The 24964-nt window shown below is 41.9% G+C and overlaps 2 protein-coding genes across 3 annotated transcripts in view; one reads left to right on the forward strand and one right to left on the reverse strand.

The window, feature by feature from the left end:
* The first annotated feature begins 2534 nt into the window (after window positions 1–2534).
* Window positions 2535–10439, forward strand: psme3ip1 (proteasome activator subunit 3 interacting protein 1). Its single transcript, XM_035790971.1, has 9 exons — window positions 2535–2633; window positions 3910–3958; window positions 4886–5019; window positions 5161–5259; window positions 5800–5921; window positions 8538–8671; window positions 8848–8921; window positions 9061–9213; window positions 9558–10439. The coding sequence occupies exons 1-9, from the start codon at window positions 2555–2557 to the stop codon at window positions 9560–9562; spliced, it is 849 nt and encodes a 282-aa protein (XP_035646864.1). The 5' UTR covers window positions 2535–2554; the 3' UTR covers window positions 9563–10439.
* Window positions 10440–12794: 2355 nt separating this feature from the next.
* Window positions 12795–24964, reverse strand: part of LOC118396656 (copine-2-like) — a 29300-nt gene continuing 17130 nt past the window's right edge. For both annotated transcript variants that reach the window (XM_035790970.2, XM_035790969.2), the window contains 6 exons: window positions 21328–21461; window positions 20966–21020; window positions 19778–19829; window positions 19429–19562; window positions 14082–14318; window positions 12795–13288 (listed from right to left, as the gene is read on the reverse strand). In XM_035790970.2, coding sequence (XP_035646863.1) covers window positions 13181–13288; window positions 14082–14318; window positions 19429–19562; window positions 19778–19829; window positions 20966–21020; window positions 21328–21461 — 720 coding nt within the window. In that variant the 3' untranslated portion in view covers window positions 12795–13180. The remainder of the gene's footprint in view (window positions 13289–14081; window positions 14319–19428; window positions 19563–19777; window positions 19830–20965; window positions 21021–21327; window positions 21462–24964) is intronic.

Genomic DNA, 24964 nt, shown 5'->3' on the forward strand with positions numbered 1-24964 from the left:
GCAGTCGTGGGTGATCAGGGAGTACAGGAGAGGGCTCAGAACGCACCCTTGTGGGGCTCCCGTGTTGAGGATCAGCGGGGAGGAGATGTTGTTGCCTACCCTCACCACCTGGGTCGGCCCGTCAGGAAGTCCAGTACCCAGTTGCACAGGGCGGGGTCGAGACCCAGGGTCTCGAGCTTGATGACGAGCTTGGAGGGTACTATGGTGTTGAATGCCGATGTACATTCAGGAGTGTTGTGTATTCATTTGTAGCAGGCAGATTTTTCTGTCTCACTGTTCAAGTGCCCCTTCAGAGACTGGTTACCTGCCTGCCGAGGCCAAGTGTCAAGCAGATCCTACGGCAGTACACACCTGCTCGTAATTCCACAGGCCAGGAGTCCTTGGCCTGTAAATAAGAATGTATTCTTAACTAACTTGCCTAGTTAAATAAAGGTTAAATAAATAAATCAAATAAAAATGTGCATAGGTAGGGAATAGGCAACTTTTGTTTATATCTCTCAGACATGAACTCCTGGGCTGCAGAATTGAGAGCAGATGTGTACTGTGGCAGAATCTGCTTGACACTTGTCCTCGGCAGGCAGGTAACCAGTCTCTGAAGGGGAACTTGATCAGTGAGACAGAAAAGTCTGCCTGCTACAAGCTCTCAAAGTTTCACATCAGAATTAGACGTTCATCCATGTTTCTCAAACGTCACATTTCGACATGGATGGAAGTCAAATACTGACTTGTATCACAGGTGACCTGCCTGGAAGTCAAGGCACAGTTTCCCTCTTCATTAAGTGAGGGCAATGATAGTGAAGTTAGAGCATTGTTGTATCCAGGACATTCCATGCCGAGGATGATTCAGCAAGCACGCTTCTGGATGCCCTCAAATTGGTCAGAAAGGGCTTGAGTTAAATGGGCCCAATAATGGACTTAAAGCCTAACCTTACTCCTTACATGATCTGTTTAGAGGCAAATTGGCTCTGGCAACCAAAACGGCCAAATACTCCATCTAAATGTGAATTGATTCTCAATTGCTGTACGGTTCTAGAAACATAAAGCCCTCTATTTTCATATCACATCAAAACAATCAAAAAAAGCTAAATATACTGTACACTGTTTTAACCGGTTTAAACAGTTGCAGCCAACAGTATTTTTCAGTGACAACACGTTTGTGGCGTCCGTCTTCCGTTTACACAGTTGTTCGGAGACGCAAATAGCTAATTAGCACAGGTACTCCTCTGTCCTTTGTCTGTTTTCTGTGAACAAGCGCTGTAACATGGAAGTGTGGCTGTGTGGGAACCCTATAAAGGTGTGTCGTAATTCAACTTTTTTTTTTACTATTTCTCTCTGATATAAAAGATACCTTCCTTATGTTTCCAAAACCGTACCACAAGCGATGCGGTTTAACGTTCGGAAAACAAGTGTCGGGGCTCTTAACAAAACTCCCCCGGTCCGAAGATACTATCGCCAATAGCCGCTAAAAGGTAGTTAGCGTCTATGAATGGGTTAGAGTTAAGTGGATCTGAAAATATAAAACATTTCAAATGGGAATTCTAATGGGTGTATCATGGATAAGGCATATCTGCGACTTTGCTACACGTGATTTTAGCTCTGTTATGTAAGTAGGCTACATATACTAGGTTGCATAAGACTGAGAATTTTTAAAAACATTTATTTTACTAGGCAAGTCAGTTAAGAACACATTCTTATTTTCAATGACAGCCTAGGAACAGTGGGCTAACTGCCTGTTTAGGGGCAGAATGACAGATTTGTAACTTGTCAGCTCAGGGATATGAACTTGCAACTTTTCAGTTACTAGTTCAACACTCTAACCACTAGGCTACCCTGTGGTATTTTAGGCCTATTCATGTTTTTTTATATACATAAAATCCATAAAAAATATATATAAATGTCCAAATGTAATTGTCGTGGGGAACAAACACATTTGGTTTAAGATCTCTAGATTTCTCATTTGAAATAAAAAAAAACGTAGGCTTTCTGAAAACACCAGTTTCTGCTGATTGCACTTTTAAGACGGTCCCTTAGCCGCAAACGCGTAATATTCACCCATTGAAAACAACATAAAGTCACTTTTTGAAACCGAGTTGATTAAATAAACGGTTTACCTTGTTCTCTATCGTCATTTTATTCTGGATCTATCACTCTAATCATCATAAAACTTTCCGTTGAAGAGACCGAATCCGAATATCTAAACTGAATTCAAAAATATGGCGGTAATTGGATGGAGTGATGTCTATGGAAGTTTTCTCAATCATCCAGAATCGTTCTGCAACCAGTAAATTATACATTTATAATTTAGGATTTCTAATCTGCAGTTGCAAATTAGATTGTTATACAGTTAGCCGATTTTTAAAAAATAAAGTATGTGCGAGAATTCAACCAGAGCCATTCAGATGTAGCTCAGTATACACGCAGAGTTATTGACTGATAATGTATAACATTATGGCTCGATTACTGGATTTACAAAAATAATCTTCCATACAATCTTGAAGACACAGTGGAAGTTTATACGTATTTATTTACATAGATTGCTACATTATTCAGGCCGATGCACAAGTGGGAACTATATTGTTTCTTCATAAACTATGCGGAACCTATTTACTGGGACACGTGGCTCCGTGGATTAGGTAAAAGTGTCCTAGCTTGCTGTGTTGTTGTTAAATATTACATTTGTAATCCAAAATGTACGATCATTGATTCATTTATGAATAATTGTAATCATTTTCTAACGCAGATATATATTTTACATTATAGACGCAGTATTGAACCATTATTTTGCAACGAGCTGCGTGCAGTATGTGTTGGCAATGAACTAGTTTCCTAGCGAGACGGCTCGCAGCTACACAATGTATTTAGCAAGATAGCTGTCTTAGCTAGCTAAGGTTATCCTCTACATTTCTATTCGAAATCCGTTCTTATTGGTTAGCTAATCAATTTTATGAGCCCGTAGCTAATAAACTGATCAGTTATGAGAGTATGGAGCCGATTTAAACTCAACGCCAAGATTTACGATGGAGTTATAAAAAAACCCAGACTGATTTCAGCACCCAAAAAAGGGTCCAGTTACACACGACATTGTTCTGTGTAATTGCGTGCTATTCGCTGGATGCTGAAATCAGTCGTTTTTGATAACTTAAAGTTGTGACGTAGGATCACTAGTCCGCCCACATCTTAAATCGTTGAGTTTTGTTGGATAAAAGAAACCTAGTCGGCAATAATATGTAGGCCTAACTAATAGTTTAGTAGGTTCCCCCATAGATAGCAGCTACCTATATTGAAACGGAAGTTACAAAAATAGAATATCAACCTTAAAGACAACCCTTACTTCACTTGGTCGACGCTAGCTCAAATATAATGACAGCTAGCGTGCAGTTGACCAGGGTTTCCCTAACTATGCACGTTTTGGTTTTTGCCCTAGTACTACACAGCTGGTTAAAATAATCAACTCTTTACGACGAGTTAGTTATTTGAATCAGCTGTGTAGTACTAGGGCAAAAACCAAAATGTCCACCCAGGGGGCCCTAGGACCGAGTTTGGGAAACCATACAGTAAATGGCTACACTACACATTTCTTGAGTCGACCACTAGAGGGAGGCGTAGCCTCATAAATTATAAATAGGTGATAACCAATGACTGTTACGAACTGTGGTAACAGACTTGATCCTAGGACCCCCTGGGTGGACATTTTGTTTTTTGCCCTAGTACTACACAGCTGATTCAAATAACTAACTCATCGTCAAGCTTTGATTATTTGAACCAGCTGTGTAGTGCTAGGGCAAAAACCAAAACATGCACTGAGTTTGAGAAACCCAGGTCTACTCTATGTACTCTAATTGTTCATCTTATGTCTAAATTTCTCCTTTAAGCACACTGTCCTGAATTATTTTATTATCTATCCAACAGATGATTTCTTGACTTGGTGTCTGGTCTACTTCGAGTTGAGGCAAGCAAAGTAAGTTCTCAATGTCTCTATTTTGATGGATCCAAAAAGCATCAGTTTGATGAACTTTAGAAGGGAAATCTGCAGTTGTTACATTTTTTTGACTCATCATTTAATGACATGTACCCATTAATTCTTGAAGAATATAACTTATAAATGCCTCGTGCTTCGTTCAACTGTCTTAACCCATCAGAATCCAGTGGTGGTACCACCCTGCATCCCACTGCTACCTTGCCTCTAAAGCTAAGCAGTGTTGGTCCTGGTCAGTCCATGGATGGAGACCAGATGCTGCTGGAAGTGGTGTTGGAAGGCCAGTAGGCACTCTTTCCTCTGGTCTAAAATCAAATATTCCCATGCCCCAGGGCAGTGACGGGGGACATTGCCCTGTGTAGGGTGCCGTCTTTTGGGTGCGACGTTAAACGGGTTTCCTGACTGCGGTCAGTGAAGATCCCATGGCACTTATTGTAAGAATAGGGGTGTTAACTGCAGTGTTCTGGCTAAATTCCCAATCTGATTATCATGGCCACCTAATCATTGCTAGCTTCCAATTGGGTCATTCATCTCCCCTGTAACTATTCCCCAGGTAGTTTCTGTAAATTAGAATGTGTTCTCAGTCAACTTACCTGGTAAAATAAAGAACCCGAAATATAACCAGGTTTGTAAATGCAAACAAACACCATATAGCCTCAAAACATGTTTAAAGCTATAATTTTGATATCATGGATGTCAGTGCAACCATAGCTCGGTCTATGAATTTGAGTGGTTGCATTTCTCCAGCCCTCAGCTTTTTGCTGAAACGGGCCTGGAATGCTTTTATCATTTAAACTGCTGATTTCCCCTCTAACAACTTTGCTCTTACAGGTATATAACGTGTTTTTCTGTTAGTCTATTGTGGATGCTACTGTTTGAGCTCAGGTTTGTGCATGTACCCTTTTCAAGGTGTGAGATGGCAGTGCCAGCGGCCGGGGGTGTCGACCTCAGTCGGAAATTTGTGTCAGAGACCGAGATCGAGGAGAAAAGGAAGCAAAGACAGGAAGAATGGGAAAAAGTTAGGCAGCCAGAGGACCCAGAGAGTAAGCCATCTGCCACTCCACTCTACCTCCCAGAATGTACACATACACAAGCAATATCTTTCATCATGCCTGTGCACTTGTCTCCTCTAAGCATCTGCATAGCTTTGGTTTCTGTGTGATTGTGCTGTCTCCCTAACACAGAGGCTCCCGAGGAAGAGTATGATGGGCGTTCACTGTTTGAGCGGCTACAGGAGCAGAAGGACAAGAAGCAAGAGGAATACGATGAGCAGTTTAAATTCAGTAAGGGTCCCGCTCTCATTTATTTTAGTCCCTCTCCACTTTCCCTGCAACAGACCCTATCACATTCTGGGACTTCACATTGGATAGCTCAGATTAAACTCTTGCATCAATGGAATGGATAGTCATACTCTGGACCTGTTGAGTACAAAGTATTTCTTACTCTGGAAGTGTGTACATTTTTATATTATGAACCTGTTTGTGTGAACAGATGGAACTATGTAATGTATCAGAAGAGGAGCAGGAGGAGATTATGACCTTGTCTTGGGAATGAGGGGAGCCTTCTGCCTGGCATAGCAGCTTTTCTGTTTCTCTGTTGACCAGCCTACAATTAGCAGTCACCCTGGTGGCCATATGTGTCTTGTAAAGCTATATGCTCTTTCAGCAAGGATATTTAAGGAAAATAGATAGCGTGTTGTTTTGTGTATGTAATAACCCTTCTCCAAATCCCATGGCCTTAAGTTGAAATGATCAGATAGTAATATTGTATTGGTACTACAGTTCTTAGACATGTTTTCCATGGAAATTGTCTTCTCACCACAGAGAACATGGTCAAAGGCCTGGATGAGGATGAGTCTCACTTCTTGGATGAGGTCTCCAGGCAACAGAGCCTGGTGGAAAAGCAACGCAGAGACGAGGAGCTGCATGAACTAAAAGAATACAGAATATCCTTTCAGTTTCGGCTGTATACTCCCTCCCCATAATTCTAAGCTTCTCTCTTTAACACACACACATACACACAGAGAGCAAAAACACGGTGTATCCATTTTCATTTCATTTTATTGCTGTTTTTTTTTCTGTCAGTACGGTAACATTCAGTAGACATGAGTCACACAAATAATGGATCTATGTGTCAGAGCCGAATGTGAGAGCTAACTACTCTCATACTCCCTGTGTTTCTCGCTCTTTTTCTCTGTCACAATATTTTGGTGGGGTTGAGTTTTTTGCTCTCTTGACAGTAGATTAGGCACGTCTTACCCCTTTACTACCACTCTCATCTGATGGACAGGAAGAGGCAGTCAGTCTACAGGCTTCAGGTCAGTACCAGAGCATGCAAGTGGAGTTGAGTGGTTGGAAATCCTGCTCACCGCTTCGGCACTCCACGTCCTTTCCAACCTCTCCGCTAAAAACTGCTCTGCGCTCACAGAAAATAAACTGCTGCTCCAAATTCACTCCATTCATTAAAATCACAATTTAACCAGCCATCTATTGTTGTGACTACCTGGACCGACCATTTGGTTTTGATGTTTTGAAACCAAACCATATGATATGAGTAAACATGAAAAGGTGAATGTAATGTAAAAATGGCTTCATGTCATATTAAACTGCATATAAACACTAAATAGTTCAGGAGCCAGACAGTGCCCAAGAAGTAACGAAAAGGAATGATTTAGTCTATATTATTTCAAGGCTGTAGCCTACAAAGAAATTCACATTTATAAATGTATTTAATCATTATATTCTATCAACGGTGCATATAGGCTGTGCCTTACTTAGAATTACATTTAAATTTAGTGCCCTTGAATACATTTTTAGAAACACAATTTTTCTGTAGGTAGGCCTAAAGGTTTTTAGGCAAAATAACCCAATCAAAATGGAAAGCTCCTTGAGCGTGGGAATATGCCCGGCCTATTCGGCCAAATCAATTATAGCCTATTGTATAGCTAATAGAACAAAAATGAACGAAACATTTTAAAAAATCAGGTTTTTAGTTTATAAATAATTTGCTACAATGACACTCTTATCTAAACACCACGTTCAATTATTTTCGTATGTGCACGTAGTAAGTACAACCATCATGCTTTAGGGATACGTGTCTTTTCAGATTCCACAATGATAGTTTAGTTGTGGACACTAGATCACCACACTCCCTCTCTTGCTCTTGGTCCTCATCTTTGTAAGTCACCTTGATTTTTCACCTGTGTGTTTTGTTTCTTTATTAAAATATTTAGCGACGGCATGCCCTGAGCTTGTGGAGTGAGTGCTACTGGAGCGAAATTGGAGCAGGCGAGAAGGCCGACGCTCCACGCTACAGTAAAATTGGGCTCGCTCCGCTCACGTACTCTGGTCACAACGAGTGCTCTTCCACCTTGTTAGTGCTCCTACTCTCAAACATGACATACTGTACAGCCTCAAACGCAGAGAACCACATTCTACATGCCGAGAAACCATTAGATCAAAAAATGTATGGGTAAGATTACAGTTTAAGGGTGCGTAGACGGTGACGGGCAGGTAATTAGTGATGACTTGATTTGGCATATAATCATGATAACCTCACAGTGAAGAGACGATTAGCCATTCCTGCTCTGACACTGTTCCTTGCCGACCTTTCCAACCCGAACGTTAATGGTTTGATCCTCAGCACGAACACTTTTACCACGCAATTTTATGAATGAAAAAAGCATGATCTCTTTTCTCTTAACATGTAGTGGTTTTAATTGATCTATTTTAAAGTGTGCTGTATGCTTTGTATGTCCACTTAACTGATATGAACGTATGTTAATGAATGCAATGCTGCTCTCACGCCACATATCTCTGCACTGCTCAGAGCCACGGTCCTGTGGTGATTCATTCTAAATTCAGCCATAGTTTATAAAGTGACTGACTTGATAGCCTGCATTTCTCTTAATCTTTCTCAATCAGGCTGTCATGTACAATCATGATGCATGGAGCAAATCAGACAAATATGCTATTGTGTAAGGGGGAAGATAAATGTTCCCTCTTTCTACTGACGACCAGGTTTGTCTGCAGATGGAAGAGGATGCATTGTCATGGCAACCAAATCCTACTGAGGGCTGGCTTTTACGCTGATGGGAGACAGTTTGAAGTTCTTACTGCAGAGAACCATCAACCAGATCCTATTGTAATATTTTGATTTAGCCTAGTTACGCTAGTTTTCGCACCTTGTCACAGGGTTGTTTTTAACTTCAGAGTGTGTCACTTTTTCAGGGCGTTGGTGGAGGCCCACAGACTAGTAAGTGGAAAGAACAGGCTGGATTTATGAGGACACACCTGGACTGTGGCTAGATCAACCCCGAATGCGATTCGAGTGTGTACCACTTATTTTCCTGTATTCACGCAGTCAAACATTGTTGGAAAATCTATTCTGACAGTCAGTGCTAGCCCAGTGGGCAATTCCCTGCTCAGAAGTGATTGTGAGATGTGAATTAATTGTGAGTCACCTGGTGGCCCCATCACTCCTATCAGCAGTTAATTATCACATCTAGGATCTGCACGTCTGAGTTATTTTCCATTTCCTCTCCTTAACTCCGGGATCTCACAGTGCTCTGAAAAAACTGGCATCTAGTGAGATTCGGAAGGAGCCCGAGAGGAGGGCGGGTCCTAAACCAGCAGAGGTCAAGACTAGTCACCTGTCCCAGGCACACCTGTTGGCTGGGGCGTTCAAGCGACGCAGGTGAGGCCAGTGGCCACAGTACTTTTAGACCTAGGTCACAGTTTTCAAATAATATGGATATAGTGTTGGAGGATTTAACACAATTATAGGGGAGTGGTGGAGTTGGTTGAGAGTGGGGGAAAAAGTGAATTAATCTGCATGTCTCTAGTCTTTCTGTTGACTCCTTTCTCCTGCAGCTCTTCACAGTCCTCAGACAATAGCAAGAAACAGAAGGTTGAGGAGTCTGCAGCAGGGAATGGGGGCCGGACAGGTGGGCTGAGACCTTCTTATAGTGTAGCAGCTGCTCGTCATTTCACAATTGAGTGCTCTTATAACACATACTCTTCTATCTCACACGTATGACTTCACCGACATCGGTAAGTGTGACTGGCAGTGTGTTGTGCTCTCAGAGCAGGAGGCGGGCAGAGGTGTGGTTGAGCAGGGCTCCACAGTAAAGACCGGTGTTCTCCACCTTCCATCGGCCGCCGTGTGTGTGGGCATTCTGCCGGGCATGGGAGCCTACTCCGGCAGCAGCGACTCGGAGTCCAGCAGCGACAGCGAAGGTAGCGTGGACAGGAGCATCTTTCCCATAAAGACATAGAGTCTGCAGATAGACACACACCAATATGCAGACACACTCATACGCTTACACACACACACACTCATTCACACAGACGGGCTGCCGACACCATTGCTTTCACAGCTGTATGAGTTACTGTTATTCTAAGTCATTAGCAGCGTTTCCATCAAGTTTTTTCCAGCCCAGAGTGGTATAGTTTAGGATTTCTTCATAATCACTAAATATTAATTAAAACCTGTTAAATGAACTTCAATGGCATTGTGATTTAGGTGTTGTGCATTCAAACATGACACCTCCCCCTTCCTCCCAATATGACATCTCACACAGTTTAAATCCCTGGCAGCCTAACCTGATGACATCCCCCTGTGGCTGCAGCTCTGCTATTGGCCAAGGAAACAGTGACTGACAGCTGTGGATCAAGGACAAGACTGCTAGACTGTCACGTCACATTCATACCTTAGACAACATCAAGAAAGCGAGCCAGAGCTTAGTCTCACACGCAATGTATATGGAAATGCTTTTCCTTTTAGTTTTTTTTGTTTGTGTCAGTGCGAATAATGCTGGATTTTAATGGATTTCTTTCTCTCCATGAAAATGTGGCTTTCATCATGGGATGATCAAGGCTTGGGTAGAAGAAAATAAAACGTTTTTCTGTTTTCTTTGTTTATTTGGTGTAAAGAGTCAGCCTGGTCTCCTAGACATAGTAACATAGTAAACTAAAATCTGCGACACTCAAATTAGTATATGTTACATTTGATGTGGTTAAATAAGACAAACTAAAGGAGGGTGGATGAGTGGGTGTATAATGTCAATGTCTAGCAACCCAAAGGTTGCCTGTTCGAATCTCATCACGGACAACTTGAGCATTTTAGGTAATTTACAACTACTTTTTTTCTAATTCCTAACCTTAACCCCTACCCTAGCTGATGTTAGCCACCTAGCTAACATTAACCACATCAAATTGGAATTTGTAACATTGTACAAATTGCAATTCGAAACCTATCACAGATTGTAATTCGGAACATATCATACGAGATGGATGATGGATATCCACAAATGAATACATACCTAACATACTAATTTGAGTGTCCCGGATGTTTGTTTACTATGTTACGTCTACCCCTGAGTACAGGTTGAAAGAGTTGGTGTATGTGAGTGCATGAATGAAGATAACTGGAACGAAATACAGTTTGAGTAAATTGGAATTGACTTCTGTGTCTGTTTGTACTCATTCACTTGTAACCGATTAGTTGTGAAAAATGAAAAATAAGTGGTGCTAAGAAATCTAAGTGTAGGGCTATATTTCTCAGGGCACTCTGAAAGAAGCCTTGTTTGTACAGCATACACATTCAATTTGATAAAGTTGAAATGAATTTAATCTGGCACATCCAGGGTTAAATGTATACTGATTGTTCCAAACTTTCTAACATTTTCGGCTCTGGGTTTTCTGGTGAAGCAGAGGTTGAGTTCCTGCCTGTCTACATTGCAGATGCATGCCAGATCTTACAATGCATGGATAGGTACAGTATGTTATATCTGCTAACCAGGCACGCAACCATTTGGCGCATTCAACGTTGCAGTTGACTTTAAAGTCGAGACAGGTCACGTTCCCCTGCTCAGACTTGCATGCATCAACCAAGCGCGCCACATCATTGACTGCTGTTGGGCACCAGAGTGCATAACATATAGGGCGTGTTTCTGTACTTAGACATTGCTGACGCCTGACAGATCTTACAACGCCTGGACAGGTATGATAAGTATTAGCTAATGGTGCTGGGAACTCTGAAAAAATCAAGATCAAATCATGAAGTCAGTAATCTTCAGTTTGGAAACTCGGAGTTTCCGAGTTGGATGACGTTCGATTTCTCCCAGTTGGAGCTTGTTTTTTTCCCCCCATTTCCAATTCTTGAACACATTGAAGTCGGAAGTCAGAGAGTTCCCAGTTATTTTGAATCTGCCATAACCACATATGTTATAGAACTTTGTCAGTCGATGACACAGTTGTTGACATGACAGGCAACCATTGGTTGTTGCGTCACCTTAGCTGTGGAGCCCCCCTATGATGTGGTTAGCTGATACAAAAATCCCTAACCCCTGGGCAGAGGGAACGTGCCCTGACTTCTACAAATCACCTGGCCAGGTTTTAGACTAGAGCATCAAAATTGTGATGAATCATGGGAAAATTGTGACTGACGGACTGATCTACAAATAACACTGAGTAGTTATAATGCAGGTGATTTGTAAATCAGTCAGTCTCGACTCGCATTTAAAGTTTGCTCTAATGTTGAATGTGCCTGGATCAATTTTGTCTAGTCCTTTCAAAGTGTGTTGCATTATGGGTAAAACATTGTCAGACTTGCGCTTACATGTCAACTGCATGAACTTTACAAAAAACATGATCAAAGGTCAACCAGTTTCTGATAAAAATCACCTTCAAGTTGCTGCAGTTGCTTCTCACCAACTGCACCATGCATTCATCGCCTGCATTGTGGGAGGCACTATTTGTCAACCAATCATTAGGGTGTTTTTGGTTAACCCACGCAAATATGACCAAAGACTTGACTGAACAGGAACCAACTTTGCAGCAATTCTAAAGCTACAAGGGAATACAATTGAAATTGATATTTGAGACCGCTCTCGAACCAATTAATTGTACACACGTTATGGTTTCACTTTGTGAGCGTGTGCTATGGGGGTACAGAAACATTTATTTTGACATTTATAAAGACAAAAAAGCAAGGCTCAGATCAACACTGATCTGTTGGAAAACCACTAAAGTGTCGAGACTTTCGACTGTCGCAGATGGACCTCGCTGAATTACGTCTACAGTCACCTTCATTAGCCTTACTGCTCGAACACACCCAATATTTGTAGATCAGTCAGTCACAATTTACCCATGATTCATCACGGTTTTGATGCTCTTGAATATGCCATTGGTTGATGCAACTCAACACCTGCGCATCTAATCGGGCAGGAACTAGACCAGAATGTATTCATTCGTAGACTTCGAAAGACATCGCATCATTGTGTGTGTCCCTTTATGGCGTCTATGAGAGCATGGGCAGCGTTATTGAGGCCATCTCTATTTTTGAAATAGTCAATTTTCTCTACTACTTCTATGAGTTGGCAAAGAAACTGAAAGAGTGCATAGTGCCACCTGTAATGTTCCGTTTGAACAGGTATAAAGCCAATGTTGATGATTTACTGCCACCTGCAGTTATGGAATGTTTCCTCACAAGTATAATTTATTATCTGATCCTTCCTGATGATGAGGATGGTATCATTTGATCCTTCTTTAACCCATAGTCCCATCCAGTTGACTACTTCAAAATGGTGAATGTCCTCAATGGTGCTGCCCATTCTAAAACTGGCTCTTTTTTTGGCCACTAAAGTCCTCTATCTTTAAAGATGAATCAAGGCTGAATAATCGACAAATAACCTTGCATCATAAATAACTACTACTATTATTTGTAGATTAGTCAGTCACATATTACAATTTCTCTGGAACATGGCCATTATGTTGGCTCGACATTATGTTCCAGTCAAACACAGTGCACTGCACAGTGACATTTATGTAAGTTTATTTACCTGAGTGGTAACATAAATACATGGTGAACTTTATAAAATCAATTACAACACCTTCAAGGTACAAGTACAACAAATTACAATTCTATGCATAAAAATTACATAAGAACTTTTCATAAACATTTCCTTTTCAAAACATAGAATATTGTATAAATTTACATTCAGTATACAGTATAGACATTTCTAAAATTCCCTTTCCTTTCAGGGGACTGCAAAGTAGTGTTCTTTGACACATTTTCCTCCTCCACAAAGTCTTACTTTAAGATGTAAATACATATGAAAAAAAAAACTTTTCATGCACATTGTTTTTTGTAAACAGTGAGTAGATATTTGCAACATGCATGATTAACCAAGGCCTTGGGCTTTCACTCCAATGCTGTGTTGGTAGGCGACAGGTTCCTCTGTTTGAAATACTGTGTGACCTGTTGCGGCAGCTCAGCCAATACTGATTTGGCTAAAGTTTCCTTTGGAGCCTGTGAGAACATGACAGGAAAATAAAAGTCACATTAGAGATCTCTAAATGTCAATGATTTTAAAATAATAATGCATTCGAATCAACTTTCATCCAGTAAACGTTTTGGGAAGTAAACCTTTTTACTGGATCATTCCATATACTCTGTCTGTATTAAAGATTTTTTCATTTCCTGCAGATGGACTGAAGCTACAGATTGCCCACTCCCACACCCACTCCCAATGTTGTTTACATGTGTGATTGAAATAAATCCATTACAGCAAGCATCATCTCTAATTTGTCTAGCAACAACAACCTGTCGTGGTTTTAACATAGGGATATAACAGTCCTTTTTTTCCTGATCTTGTCCACATTCTGATTGTACCCACATTTTTAGACAAGTCTAGACAATTAAAAGATTGTATGTGATCTGATTGGGATCAGGTCTTCCTGACCACCTCCGGAATAGTCAGACACGCAGATGTCTGGATAGCTTACAAGTGTAGACAGATCTGGACAGTTTCACCATTTAAATGACGATTATCCCACCATCTAACAATCATTGACAGGTGATGCCATTGACATATGGCATCAATATGTGTCTTTAAATAAATATTATTTTGAAAGAATATCTGTCAAATACTTTTCATACAGGGAGGGACCAGAATAACTGGTCACAATGCGGACAGAGTGGACAGATAAGAGACCTTTTTAACTACCATGTGGTGAAGCACGGCTACACTGTGGGTACAGTCAGAATGTGGGAATTTATACAATCCTTTAGTTTCACCCTATTAAACATGTGAGACACTCACATTTCGGAAGTCCCTGAAGGGAACAAACTGCACGATGTCTCTGACTGCCTCCTCTCCTGTGTAAGAGCGTAACACGCTGCTGTCCCCATCCAGAAACTCCATGGCAGCAAAGTCTGCATTGCCCACTCCAATAATGATGATTGACATGGGGAGTTTGGCTGCCTGAACAATGGCGTGGCGGGTCTCATCCATGTCACTGATCACCCCATCTGTGATGATCAGCAGAGTGAAGTATTGCTGCAGGGGGAGAAAGAGAGAGATGGGTGGAGAGAAGGGGTGATTCATAGACAAATCGACTCAAAACATATTTTTTGATTTATTTTATTTTATTAGTCTACTGTTGGTACAGTCCCATAATGTTTTGCATGTCAGCAGTCAAGTTTTCAAGATATGGGATTTTCAAGAAGCAAAGTGTCACTTGCCACATCATGAAAACTTGACTGCTGACATGCAAAACATTCTGGGACTTTATTATCTGTGCTGCGGCTTTTGTGGAGCGATGGGTAACGATGCTTCGTGGGTGACTGTTGTTGATGTGTGCAGAGGGTCCCTGGTTCGCACCCGGGTATGGGTGAGGGGACGGTCTAAAGTTATACTGTTACATGTGGACTAATGAAAAAAATATATAGATATAGTTTTTTGTGGATTTTTCTTTTAAGCTTCGGGGATGATGCGAAGGAGACTTGAAGGTGAATATAATCATGTAGGGACAGAGCAGAAAAGTTTGTTTAGACAGAAATTACATTTAGCCAAAATATATTAAATCAGTATGATGGCTACTGTATAACCACATCTCCGAAGTGACACTGGTGCTGGAATAACAAATTAGGGCTAGATTCAATAGTTATCCCAGGAGTATGGCAGAAGATCCTCGTTATAACTCGATTGAAGTCTTTCGCGTAGACTGCATGCACAGTAAATGCTGCAAATGTCGGCTCAATCGAAAATGACCTTCAAATATGTATGCAGATCGTCCGCGATACGGATTGAATCATGCCCTTAATATTAAGGCAATTAATGTCAAAGCTCCATGTCCTCATTTTAGACACACATGTATTTAAAAGCTTTTGATGTACATGAACTCAAAACACCTTAGAAGAACACAGGCAGATTACTGATGATTGCATTACATGGTGGAGAAATTGTTGTACACAGGGAGAGGGAAGATGAGAGACAAGATGAGAAGGAGAAAGCAGGAGCTTTAATACTATCCCATTCCGCTCCTGCAAAACAGGAGGGTGGGGGAAAGAGGATTTATATAGTCACGCAATCCCTGTCTCCTGTTCTTTTTGCTGCAGTTTGCTGATAGTCATATTTAGCATGGAGATTTACATTTGCTCAGTGTGGCATCATAATGAAATCTTCTTCCAGCTGTATGGCTGGTTAGAGAGCAGACAGCAGCACAGTCACACTGAATTATCACACACGACCTGGAGAATTAACTGACTGGAGCCCAAAAAGACCCACTCCCACAAGCACAAATGTCAAAGGCTGTTCTGGTCTTAAGGGATCAACAGATTTCTTAATCATACCGCAGCGCGCAACCAAAAGCAGTAACAGCATGTCTGTCACGCCCTGACCTTAGAGAGCCTTTTTATTTCTCTATTTGGTTAGGTCAGGGTGTGATTTGGGTGGGCATTCTAGTTTGTCTATTTCTTTGTTGGCCGGGTATGGTTCCCAATCAGAGGCAGCTGTCTATCGTTGTTTCTGATTGGGGATCATACTTAGGCAGCCCTTTTTCCCACCTTCAGTTATGGGATCTTGTCTTTGTATAGTTGTTGTTTAGCGCTACAGAGCTTTATGATCGTTGCGTGTTTTGTTGTTTTTTGGTGTCATTTGAAAATAAAGAAAAAATGTATGCCTACCACGCTGCACCATGGTCTCCTTCTAGCAACGGACGCAACAATGTCTGTCTGATTGTCTAGTGTGAGTCAGTGAGTCAGTGTACAGCTATGGTCTATTTCGTCCCGTGGGTTTATTATGGCCAGGTCGGAGAGAGCAGCACTTGTGCAGGATGAGAGGGCCTCAAGCTGCTTCTCCAAACACAACCTACTGACGCAAGACCCTCAGCAGTTCCCACGTTCCATGCTCATCTCTATGTAGAGCACTTCAAACATGCCCCCCCCCCGACTGTGCCTCTCTCTTCCAACCCACTGCGGCTTTCTGTTCTCAAAAGGAAACAAAGAAATCTGACTGACATCAAATGCCCTGGTAATCATCCAAATGGGAGGGCTAGACCTATGTTAATAAAATAATGTTGTTTTTTTTTTCCGTCTCTGGTCATTGTCAGTGTCCAGTGCGCTAACTAACAGACCACGCAAACATGTCCCTCTGGGTGAGAAAAGCTCCATTACTGCTTGGCTAGGTTTTGCTTTAAGTGTGGAATAAAGACATTGAGGCATAAAGTGTGGAATACACACATTCGGAGGCCAGGATTAACTCTCCTGGCCTTCTGGCATGGTTGATGTGATGCTGAGACATCAAGCCCTGCGGGCCAATGTGTCACAGCACCCCAACGTCCTCACACTTAGCAGGGGCTAAGAAGAGAGCTGGGGCTGACTTATTTTCATCCTCTTCTCTCTCTCTCTCACACGCACGCACGCACGCACGCACGCGTGCGTGCACACACACACTCTACATTCATACAGAAGCACACTCATGCACACATTCGCTGTTTCAATCACACTCAACATGCACAAAAATATGTGTGCTTTTACTCACTCAGAGACATACAGACAGGTATAAGTTGACAAGTTCACAAACACAGCAACACACACACGGCTTGGCTGTTGTCTTTACTAACTGCTCTCCAGTAATCTCTGTAGTCTTGTCAGTAGCTTCCTCCCACACAAACACAGTCCCTCAGATATGCTAGCTGTTGTGACCCCTTGCTTTTGCCTGCTTCTCGTCAGATGGGCCACCAGAGCTGACCTGTGTTTGATAAAAGCACCCTCTCCCCTGCTGTGGACACTGTGAAGTCTGCTCATTTAATGTACTTTAACAGGCCTGCTCATTAGCACATCATTACCTAAGGGACAGAGACAGACACAGCTACCTCAGCCGATTTCTACACACACACACACCCACAATCATTTTCCAAGCCCATGGACAGACATCTACAGTGCCTAGCAGGTGATTTGTGAGTGCATACGAGCACACACATCAAGGTATTTATCTCTTCCATTTCCTAAACCTTGTGAAGTAATATAATAATAATATATGCCATTTAGCAGACGCTTTTAACCAAAGCGACTTACAGTCATGTGTGCATACATTCTACGTATGGGTGGTCCCGGGAATCGAACCCACTACCCTGGCGTTACAAGCGCCATGCTCTACCAACTGAGCTACAGAAGTGAACACAATAACTAATTTGTCTTGTTTTTTTACAGTAAATATACCAGCAAATTGCAGTAAAATGATCCTTGGTCTCTCTCTAGTTCTCTCTTGTTTCACTCATATTCTCTGGGGTGACAGGGTGCAATTAGGGACAAAAAGCTTACAGGAGCCTAAAGAATAATTAATAATAAGTTATTACTTCCTCCCTCCAAACCCACATGATGTGTACATCTGAATGTGAAGCCAGGAAACAGAAGGTCCAAAGAGAGGTCTGGACTGTATTTTCACTATTTTCAGGGCATAAGAATGTTATCTATATTTTTAATTGGGACATTCTGTCCTGGTCTGTCTTCCTTCCCTGGAGGAAAATACTTGTTAACTGTCTCATTCTAGGCTGTTCACACACTTAGAAAAAAGGGTTCCAAAATGGTTCTGCGGCTATCCTCATAGGAGAACCCTTTTTGGTTCCAGGTAGAATTAATTTGGGTTCCATGTAGAATGCTCTGTGGAAAGGGTTCTACGTGGAGCCCAAATGGGTAATATCTGGAACCAAAAGGGGTTCCTCAAATGGTTCTCCTATCGGGGCAGCCCAAAAGTGCTTTTTGATTCTAGATAGCACCTTTTTTTGTGTAGAGTTGCTGACACATCATTGCGGTCACATTATCCAGTGCTGCATCTCTCTCAAGAGTCAGATCCCTCTCCTGTCACAGAGCAGAGACAGAGAGACCATTCTGTTGGACTGCAAAGAAAAAAGACCTCTAGGCCACGCCTCATTAGTCATTAAAACCAATGAACAACAGGTGAAAAGAGGGAGCATTTGTTCACTGAATCACCTTCTATAAATAACTACAGATATAGGATCTTAATTTGAGCCAGTTTGCTACAGCAGGAAAATAATCCTGCAGCAACAGGAATTGTGAATTATTATGTGGATTATAATTAATGGACATTTTTGTAGGGGTTGATCCATTTTTCAAAAATCAAGTGTGAAATTTCAAAGTGGAAATTCAAGTGGAAATTACAAACTTCAGAAGCCTTTTTAAACTTTAACTCTCCATCTTACATACCCTGAGTCCAAAACACACACACACACACACACACACACACACACACACACACACACACACACACACACACACACACACACACACACACACACACACACACACACACACACACACACACACACACACACACACACACACACACAAAACACACATACACAGCTTGCTGATAGGCCCATGAGAAAAGCAGTAAGGGGACTCATTATTTTCTGATTACAGCATGCTGAGCAGCTCTGAGAGGAACAGACCAGTCTGAGAGACACAGGAAAGAATTGTTCTTAAAGGGAAAGCTGTCCAACGGGCTGAATTATTTTCATTGTAACTGTGATGACTCCACCAATAAGCTGGAGTCTGTAATGTCTCATTATGCATGAGCGGTAGAGTACAGAGCACTACTGTTGTAAAAACAGGGATGAGTGAAAAGTGTTTGAATAGGGTGCGTGTAGAGTAGATTATGTAGTAAATACTCCAGCTATTTTCCATATTGTTAGATATGGCTTTTGAGTTGTGGTGAGGGTATGTTTTCCATGGAAATGTAATCTTTCTATAAAAACCTCTAACCCGGATCAAGAAGATATCATGTAAGAACTTAGTGGTAATACCTTTCCAACCGTGTGAATGTTTAACGGTTCTGGGACTTCAGGAGCTCTGGGTTACAGTTGGAAACCTATCACATGGTCAGCCTGTGTGCTACCATAACTGGCCACTCTGGCAGTGGAACAGTGCTCGTGTTTACTACAAAGTGCACCAACCTCTAAAGTAAATAAGTATTGGTAATGTGTGTGGATTTACATGTCATTTAGAACTGGTAATGTTGACTCATACTAATGACATGAGTTTGGATGGCCATCTTAAACAGCACAATGACACATTCAATAGAATGAAAATGGATAAACAATGAAACAATGAAAGTAGTGGTCCTAATAGTGCTAACGAGCACTTACCGCAGCAGTCTCCTGTTGCAGGGCCTGGGTGGCGAAGCGGGCCACATGGGTGATGATGGGGGAGAAGTTGGTTGGGCCGTAGAAGCGGATATGAGGCAGGCAGGCAGAGTAGGCCTGGGCAATCCCCTCCACACCTGGCCACAGGGAACAGGAAACCCACATGGAAACCATGTCATGGAAAATGCTTGACAGCAAACTCAGACTCTACGCAGAGGATTTTAGTATGGTACTTCTCTAATACATTAGACAGAAGTCCAACTCCATTGAAAAAGCAAGAAACCAACTCTGGTAAGTACAGCCTGTAGTAAGATTTTAAATAGGAGTTACAGATAACATGGTAGTTGCTCACCTTGGCAGAATGGATTGGTCGGGTCAAAGTTGATGGCAAATTCATGAGACACCTGCAGGTTCAGGAGACAAAGAAACTCAGGGGCAGAAATGGAAAATTCAGAATGTCCAATGGCTGTGAGAGGAACAGTAGAGGAATGCGGGTGCAGTAGAAATATGAATTTGCATTGTTTAATTGTAACTGGTGGTAAAAGTAATGAATTGTGTATGTGATCAAATTGTATAATTATCCCCTCCCCCAACCCTGTTTCTGTCACTTTATCTATTCTATTTAGCTTTCCATCTTGACAATTCCATTACATACATTCCCATCCCTGCAGTGCCCGTTCATTCCCATCCCTGCAGTGCCCTTTCATTCCCATCCCTGCAGTGCCCTTTCATTCCCATCCCTGCAGTGCCCTTTCATTCCCATCCCTGCAGTGCCCTTTCATTCCCATCACTGCAGTGCCCTTTCATTCCCATCCCTGCAGTGCCCTTTCATTCCCATCCCTGCAGTGCCCTTTCATTCCCATCCCTGCAGTGCCCTTTCATTCCCATCCCTGCAGTGCCCTTTCATTCCCATCACTGCAGTGCCCTTTCATTCCCATCCCTGCAGTGCCCTTTCATTCCCATCCCTGCAGTGCCCTTTCATTCCCATCCCTGCAGTGCCCTTTCATTCCCATCCCTGCAGTGCCCTTTCATTCCCATCCCTGCAGTGCCCTTTCATTCCCATCCCTGCAGTGCCCTTTCATTCCCATCCCTGCAGTCCCCTTTCATTCCCATCCCTGCAGTGCCCTTCATTCCCATCCCTGCAGTGCCCTTTCATTCCCATCCCTGCAGTGCCCTTCATTCACATTTTTTCAACCTCTTGCTCTCTCCTTCCTCTCGTTTTCTCAGACCACAGATGGGTTAAACCTCCCTAAATGCTTCCCATACAGTATCTGATAGCAGGGCTAAATATTCTGTCTATTTCTGTTGCTCATCCTCCTCTTCCCTTTGTCCTTTACATCAGTGCAGTGCCATGGCAACCCAGATGGGACGACAGTTGTATAATCATTGGATTATGCATGTATTATACATACTCTTCATCTCCGTGATAGCACTGTCTTCCAGTCGCCCTCTTCTCTTTAACACTCCTTTGGCTCTACTTCTATCATATGTAGTGTGCTGTGAAGACACACACTCGCATACAGACAGTACATACACTTACCTTCCAGTCTGGAGGGAGTTGAGCCCCAAATCCCAGAGCAGGAAACATTTTGTCACTGAGGAAGTATTGCAACAGATTGGCAGTGTTGAGCTACTTCATCAAAATTCAACATACAATTTTGCATTATGGAATGTTGCAATACACTTGGGTTGGTACTTTATCATAAACAATTAAACCTACCCACACAATCTGATATTTTGAAGTGACATAAAGAATATGACTGAGGAGACACATAATTAGAAGAGTTGAAGGGACCTTTTTGTGACTTAAGACTGAGGTATTGTGAAAACTCTGATACTCTATGTATCTGTGATATGATCATATTGAGTCCTGTCATTCGTGTTTACTATAACGGGACTCACGTGTCATAGTCCTGGATGATCTGGCCCACAGCCAGGATGGCGGACAGGTACTCGTTGCTGCCCAGAGGATTGATGTAGTGAAGAGAGGAGGGCTCCCGAGGGTTCCCATTAGATGCTGTGAAGTCAATGCCAACCTGCAGGAATAGCAAGACAGGAGACAGACATGCTCACAAACACAAACAAAGCCTATAAATCGGTTCAAAATATGAAAGGATGTGGAAAGTATAAATAGATTCCGGCCTTATTTCAGGATCCTGTCCTCAGGAAAAGTGACTTTATTCAGAAGGGTACAATATAAACATGCTAATTTGCTCAGAGATGACAACTGACAAGCCCTCCCTGAAGCGGCGAGTACAAGCGTTCACGTACAAACAAGCCCACATCCTCATGCAGTCCATGCTACTGCCTTTAACCCACAATCACATCAAGGTGCATGGTTGCTACTCAGATCTCCTCCAGCTCCTACCAAACCTGTGGCTGACAACTGGACAGCTTCCCTTGTTCAATAGATGGACAGAAAGATAATGAGAGAGAGAGAGGGTGAGAGAGAGAGAGAGAGAGAGAGAGAGAGAGAGAGAGAGAGAGAGAGAGAGAGAGAGAGAGAGAGAGAGAGAGAGAGAGAGAGAGAGAGAGAGAGAGAGAGAGAGAGAGAGAGAGAGAGAGAGAGAGAGAGAGAGAGAGAGAGAGAGAGAGAGAGAGAGAGAGAGAGAGAGAGAGAGAGAGAGAGAGAGAGAGAGAGAGAGAGAGAGAGAGAGAGAGAGAGAGAGAGAGAGAGCATTCCCTCCCACATATGCCCACCTAGGCACAACTATGACAACATAACCAACAAAAACGGGTCACAACTCCTGCAGCTCTGTTGCACGCTGGGTATGTACATAGTCAATGGTAGGCTTCAAGGGGACTCCTATGGTAGGTACACCTATAGCTCATCTCTTGGCAGTAGGACTGTAGACTACTTTATCACTGACCTCAACCCAGAGTCTGTCAGAGCGTTCACAGTCAGCCCACTGACACCCCTATCAGACCACAGCAAAATCACAGTCTACTTAAACAGAGCAATACTCAATCATGAGGCATCAAAGCCAAAGGAACTGAGTAAAATGAAGAAATGCTATAGATGGAAGGAATGCAGTTTGGAAACCTATCAAAAAACAATTAGGCAACAACAAATTCAATCCCTTTTAAACAATTTCCTGGGTAAAACGTTCCACTGTAATAGTGAAGGTGTAAACTTGGCAGTAGAAAATCTTAACAGTATATTTGACCTCTCAGCTTCCCTATCAAATCTAAAAATCTCAAATAGAAAACCGAAGAAAATTAACAATAATGACAAATGGTTTGATGAAGAATGCAAAAATCTAAGAAAGAAATTGAGAAACCTGTCCAACCAAAAACATAGAGACCTGGAAAACCTGAGTCTACGCCTTGACTATGGTGAATCACTAAAACAATACAGAAATACACTACAGAAAAAGAAGGAACAGCATGTCAGAAATCAGCTCAATGTAATTGAAGAATCCATAGACTCTAACCACTTCTGGGAAAATTGGAAAACACTAAACAAACAACAACACGAAGAATTATCTATCCAAAATGAAGATGTATGGGTAAACCACTTCTCCAATCTTTTTGGCTCTATAACAAAGAATAAAGAGCAAAAACATATCCATGATCAAATACAGATCTTAGAATCAACTATTAAAGACTACCAGAACCCACTGGATTCTCCAATTACATTGAATGAGTTACAGGACAAAATAAAAAACCCTCCAACCCAAAAGGCCTGTGGTGTTGATGGTTTCAACAATGTACTGAGCAAATGTCAAATTGGCTTTTTTACCAAATTACCGTACAACAGACCATGTATTCACCCTGCACACCCTAATTGACAACCAAACAAACCAAAACAAAGGCTAAATCTTCTCATGCTTGGTTGATTTCAAAAAAGCCTTTGACTCAATTTGGCATGAGGGTCTGCTATACAAACTGATGGAAAGTGGTGTTGGGGGTAAAACATACGACATTATAAAATCCATGCACACAAACAACAAATGTGCGGTTAAAATTGGCAAAAAACACACATTTCTTCACACAGGGTCGTGGGGTGAGACAGGGATGCAGCTTAAGCCCCACCCTCTTCAACATATATATCAACGAATTGGCGCGGACACTAGAAAAGTCTGCAGCACCCGGCCTCACCCTACTAGAATCCGAAGTCAAATGTCTGCTGTTTACTGATGATCTGGTGCTTCTGTCACCAACCAAGGAGGGCCTACAGCAGCACCTAGATATTCTGCACAGATTCTGTCAGACCTGGGCCCTGACAGTAAATGTAAGACCAAAATAATGGTGTTCCAAAAAAGGTCCAGTCGCCAGGACCACAAATACAAATTCCATCTAGACACTGTTGCCCTAGAGCACACAACAAACTATACATACCTTGGCCTAAACATCAGCGCCATAGGTAACTTCCACAAAGCTGTTAACGATCTGAGAGACAAGGCGAGAAGGGCATTATATGCCATCAAAAGGAACATACATTTCAACATACCAATTAGAATCTGGCAAAAAATACTTGAATCAGTCATAGAGCTCATTGCCCTTTATGGTTGTGAGGTCTGGGGTCGCTCACCAACTAAGATTTCACAAAATGGGACAAACACCAAATTAAGACTCTACATGCAGAATACTGCAAAAATATCCTCCGTGTACAACGTAGAACACCAAATAATGCATGCAGAGCAGAATTAGGCCCATACCCACTAATTATCAAAATCCAGAAAAGAGACATTAAATTCTACAACCACCTAAAAGTAAGCGATTCCCAAACCTTCCATAACAAAGCCATCACCTACAGAGAGATGAACCTGGAGAAGAGTCCCCTAAGCAAGCTGGTCCTGGGGCTCTGTTCACAAACACAAACACACCCCACAGAGCCCCAGGACAGCAGCACAATTAGACCCAATCAAATTATGAGAAAACAAAAAGATAATTACTTGACATATTGGAAAGAATTAACAAAAAAAACAGAGCAAACTAGAATGCTATTTGGCCCTAAACAGAGAGTACACAGTGGCAGAATACCTGACCACTGTGACTGACCCAAACTTAAGGAAAACTTTGACTATGTACAGACTCAGTGAGCATAGCCTTGCTATTGAGAAAGGCTGCCGTAGGCAGACATGGCTCTCAAGTGAAGACAGGCTATGTGCACACTGCCCACAAAATGAGGTGGAAACTGAGCTGCACTTCCTAACCTTCTGTCCAATGTATGACCATATTAGAGACACATATTTCCCTCAGATTACACAGATCCACAAAGAATTAAAAAACAAACCCAATTCTGATAAACTCCCATATCTACTGGGTGAAATACCACAGTGTGCAATCACAGCAGCAAGATTTGTGACCTGTTGCCACAAGAAAATGGCAACCAGTGAAGAACAAACACCATTGTAAATACATATACATATATTTATGCTTATTTATTTTTCCTTGTGTACCCTTAACCATTTGTACATCGTTACAACACTGTATATATACGTAATATGACATTTGTAATGTCTTTGTTTTTCTTCTGTATGTTTACTGTTAATTTTTATTGTTTATTTCACTTTTGTATATTATCTACCTCACT

This window comes from Oncorhynchus keta, chromosome 17 (genome assembly GCF_023373465.1).
Source record: "Oncorhynchus keta strain PuntledgeMale-10-30-2019 chromosome 17, Oket_V2, whole genome shotgun sequence".
In the NCBI taxonomy this organism is placed as follows: domain Eukaryota; kingdom Metazoa; phylum Chordata; class Actinopteri; order Salmoniformes; family Salmonidae; genus Oncorhynchus; species Oncorhynchus keta.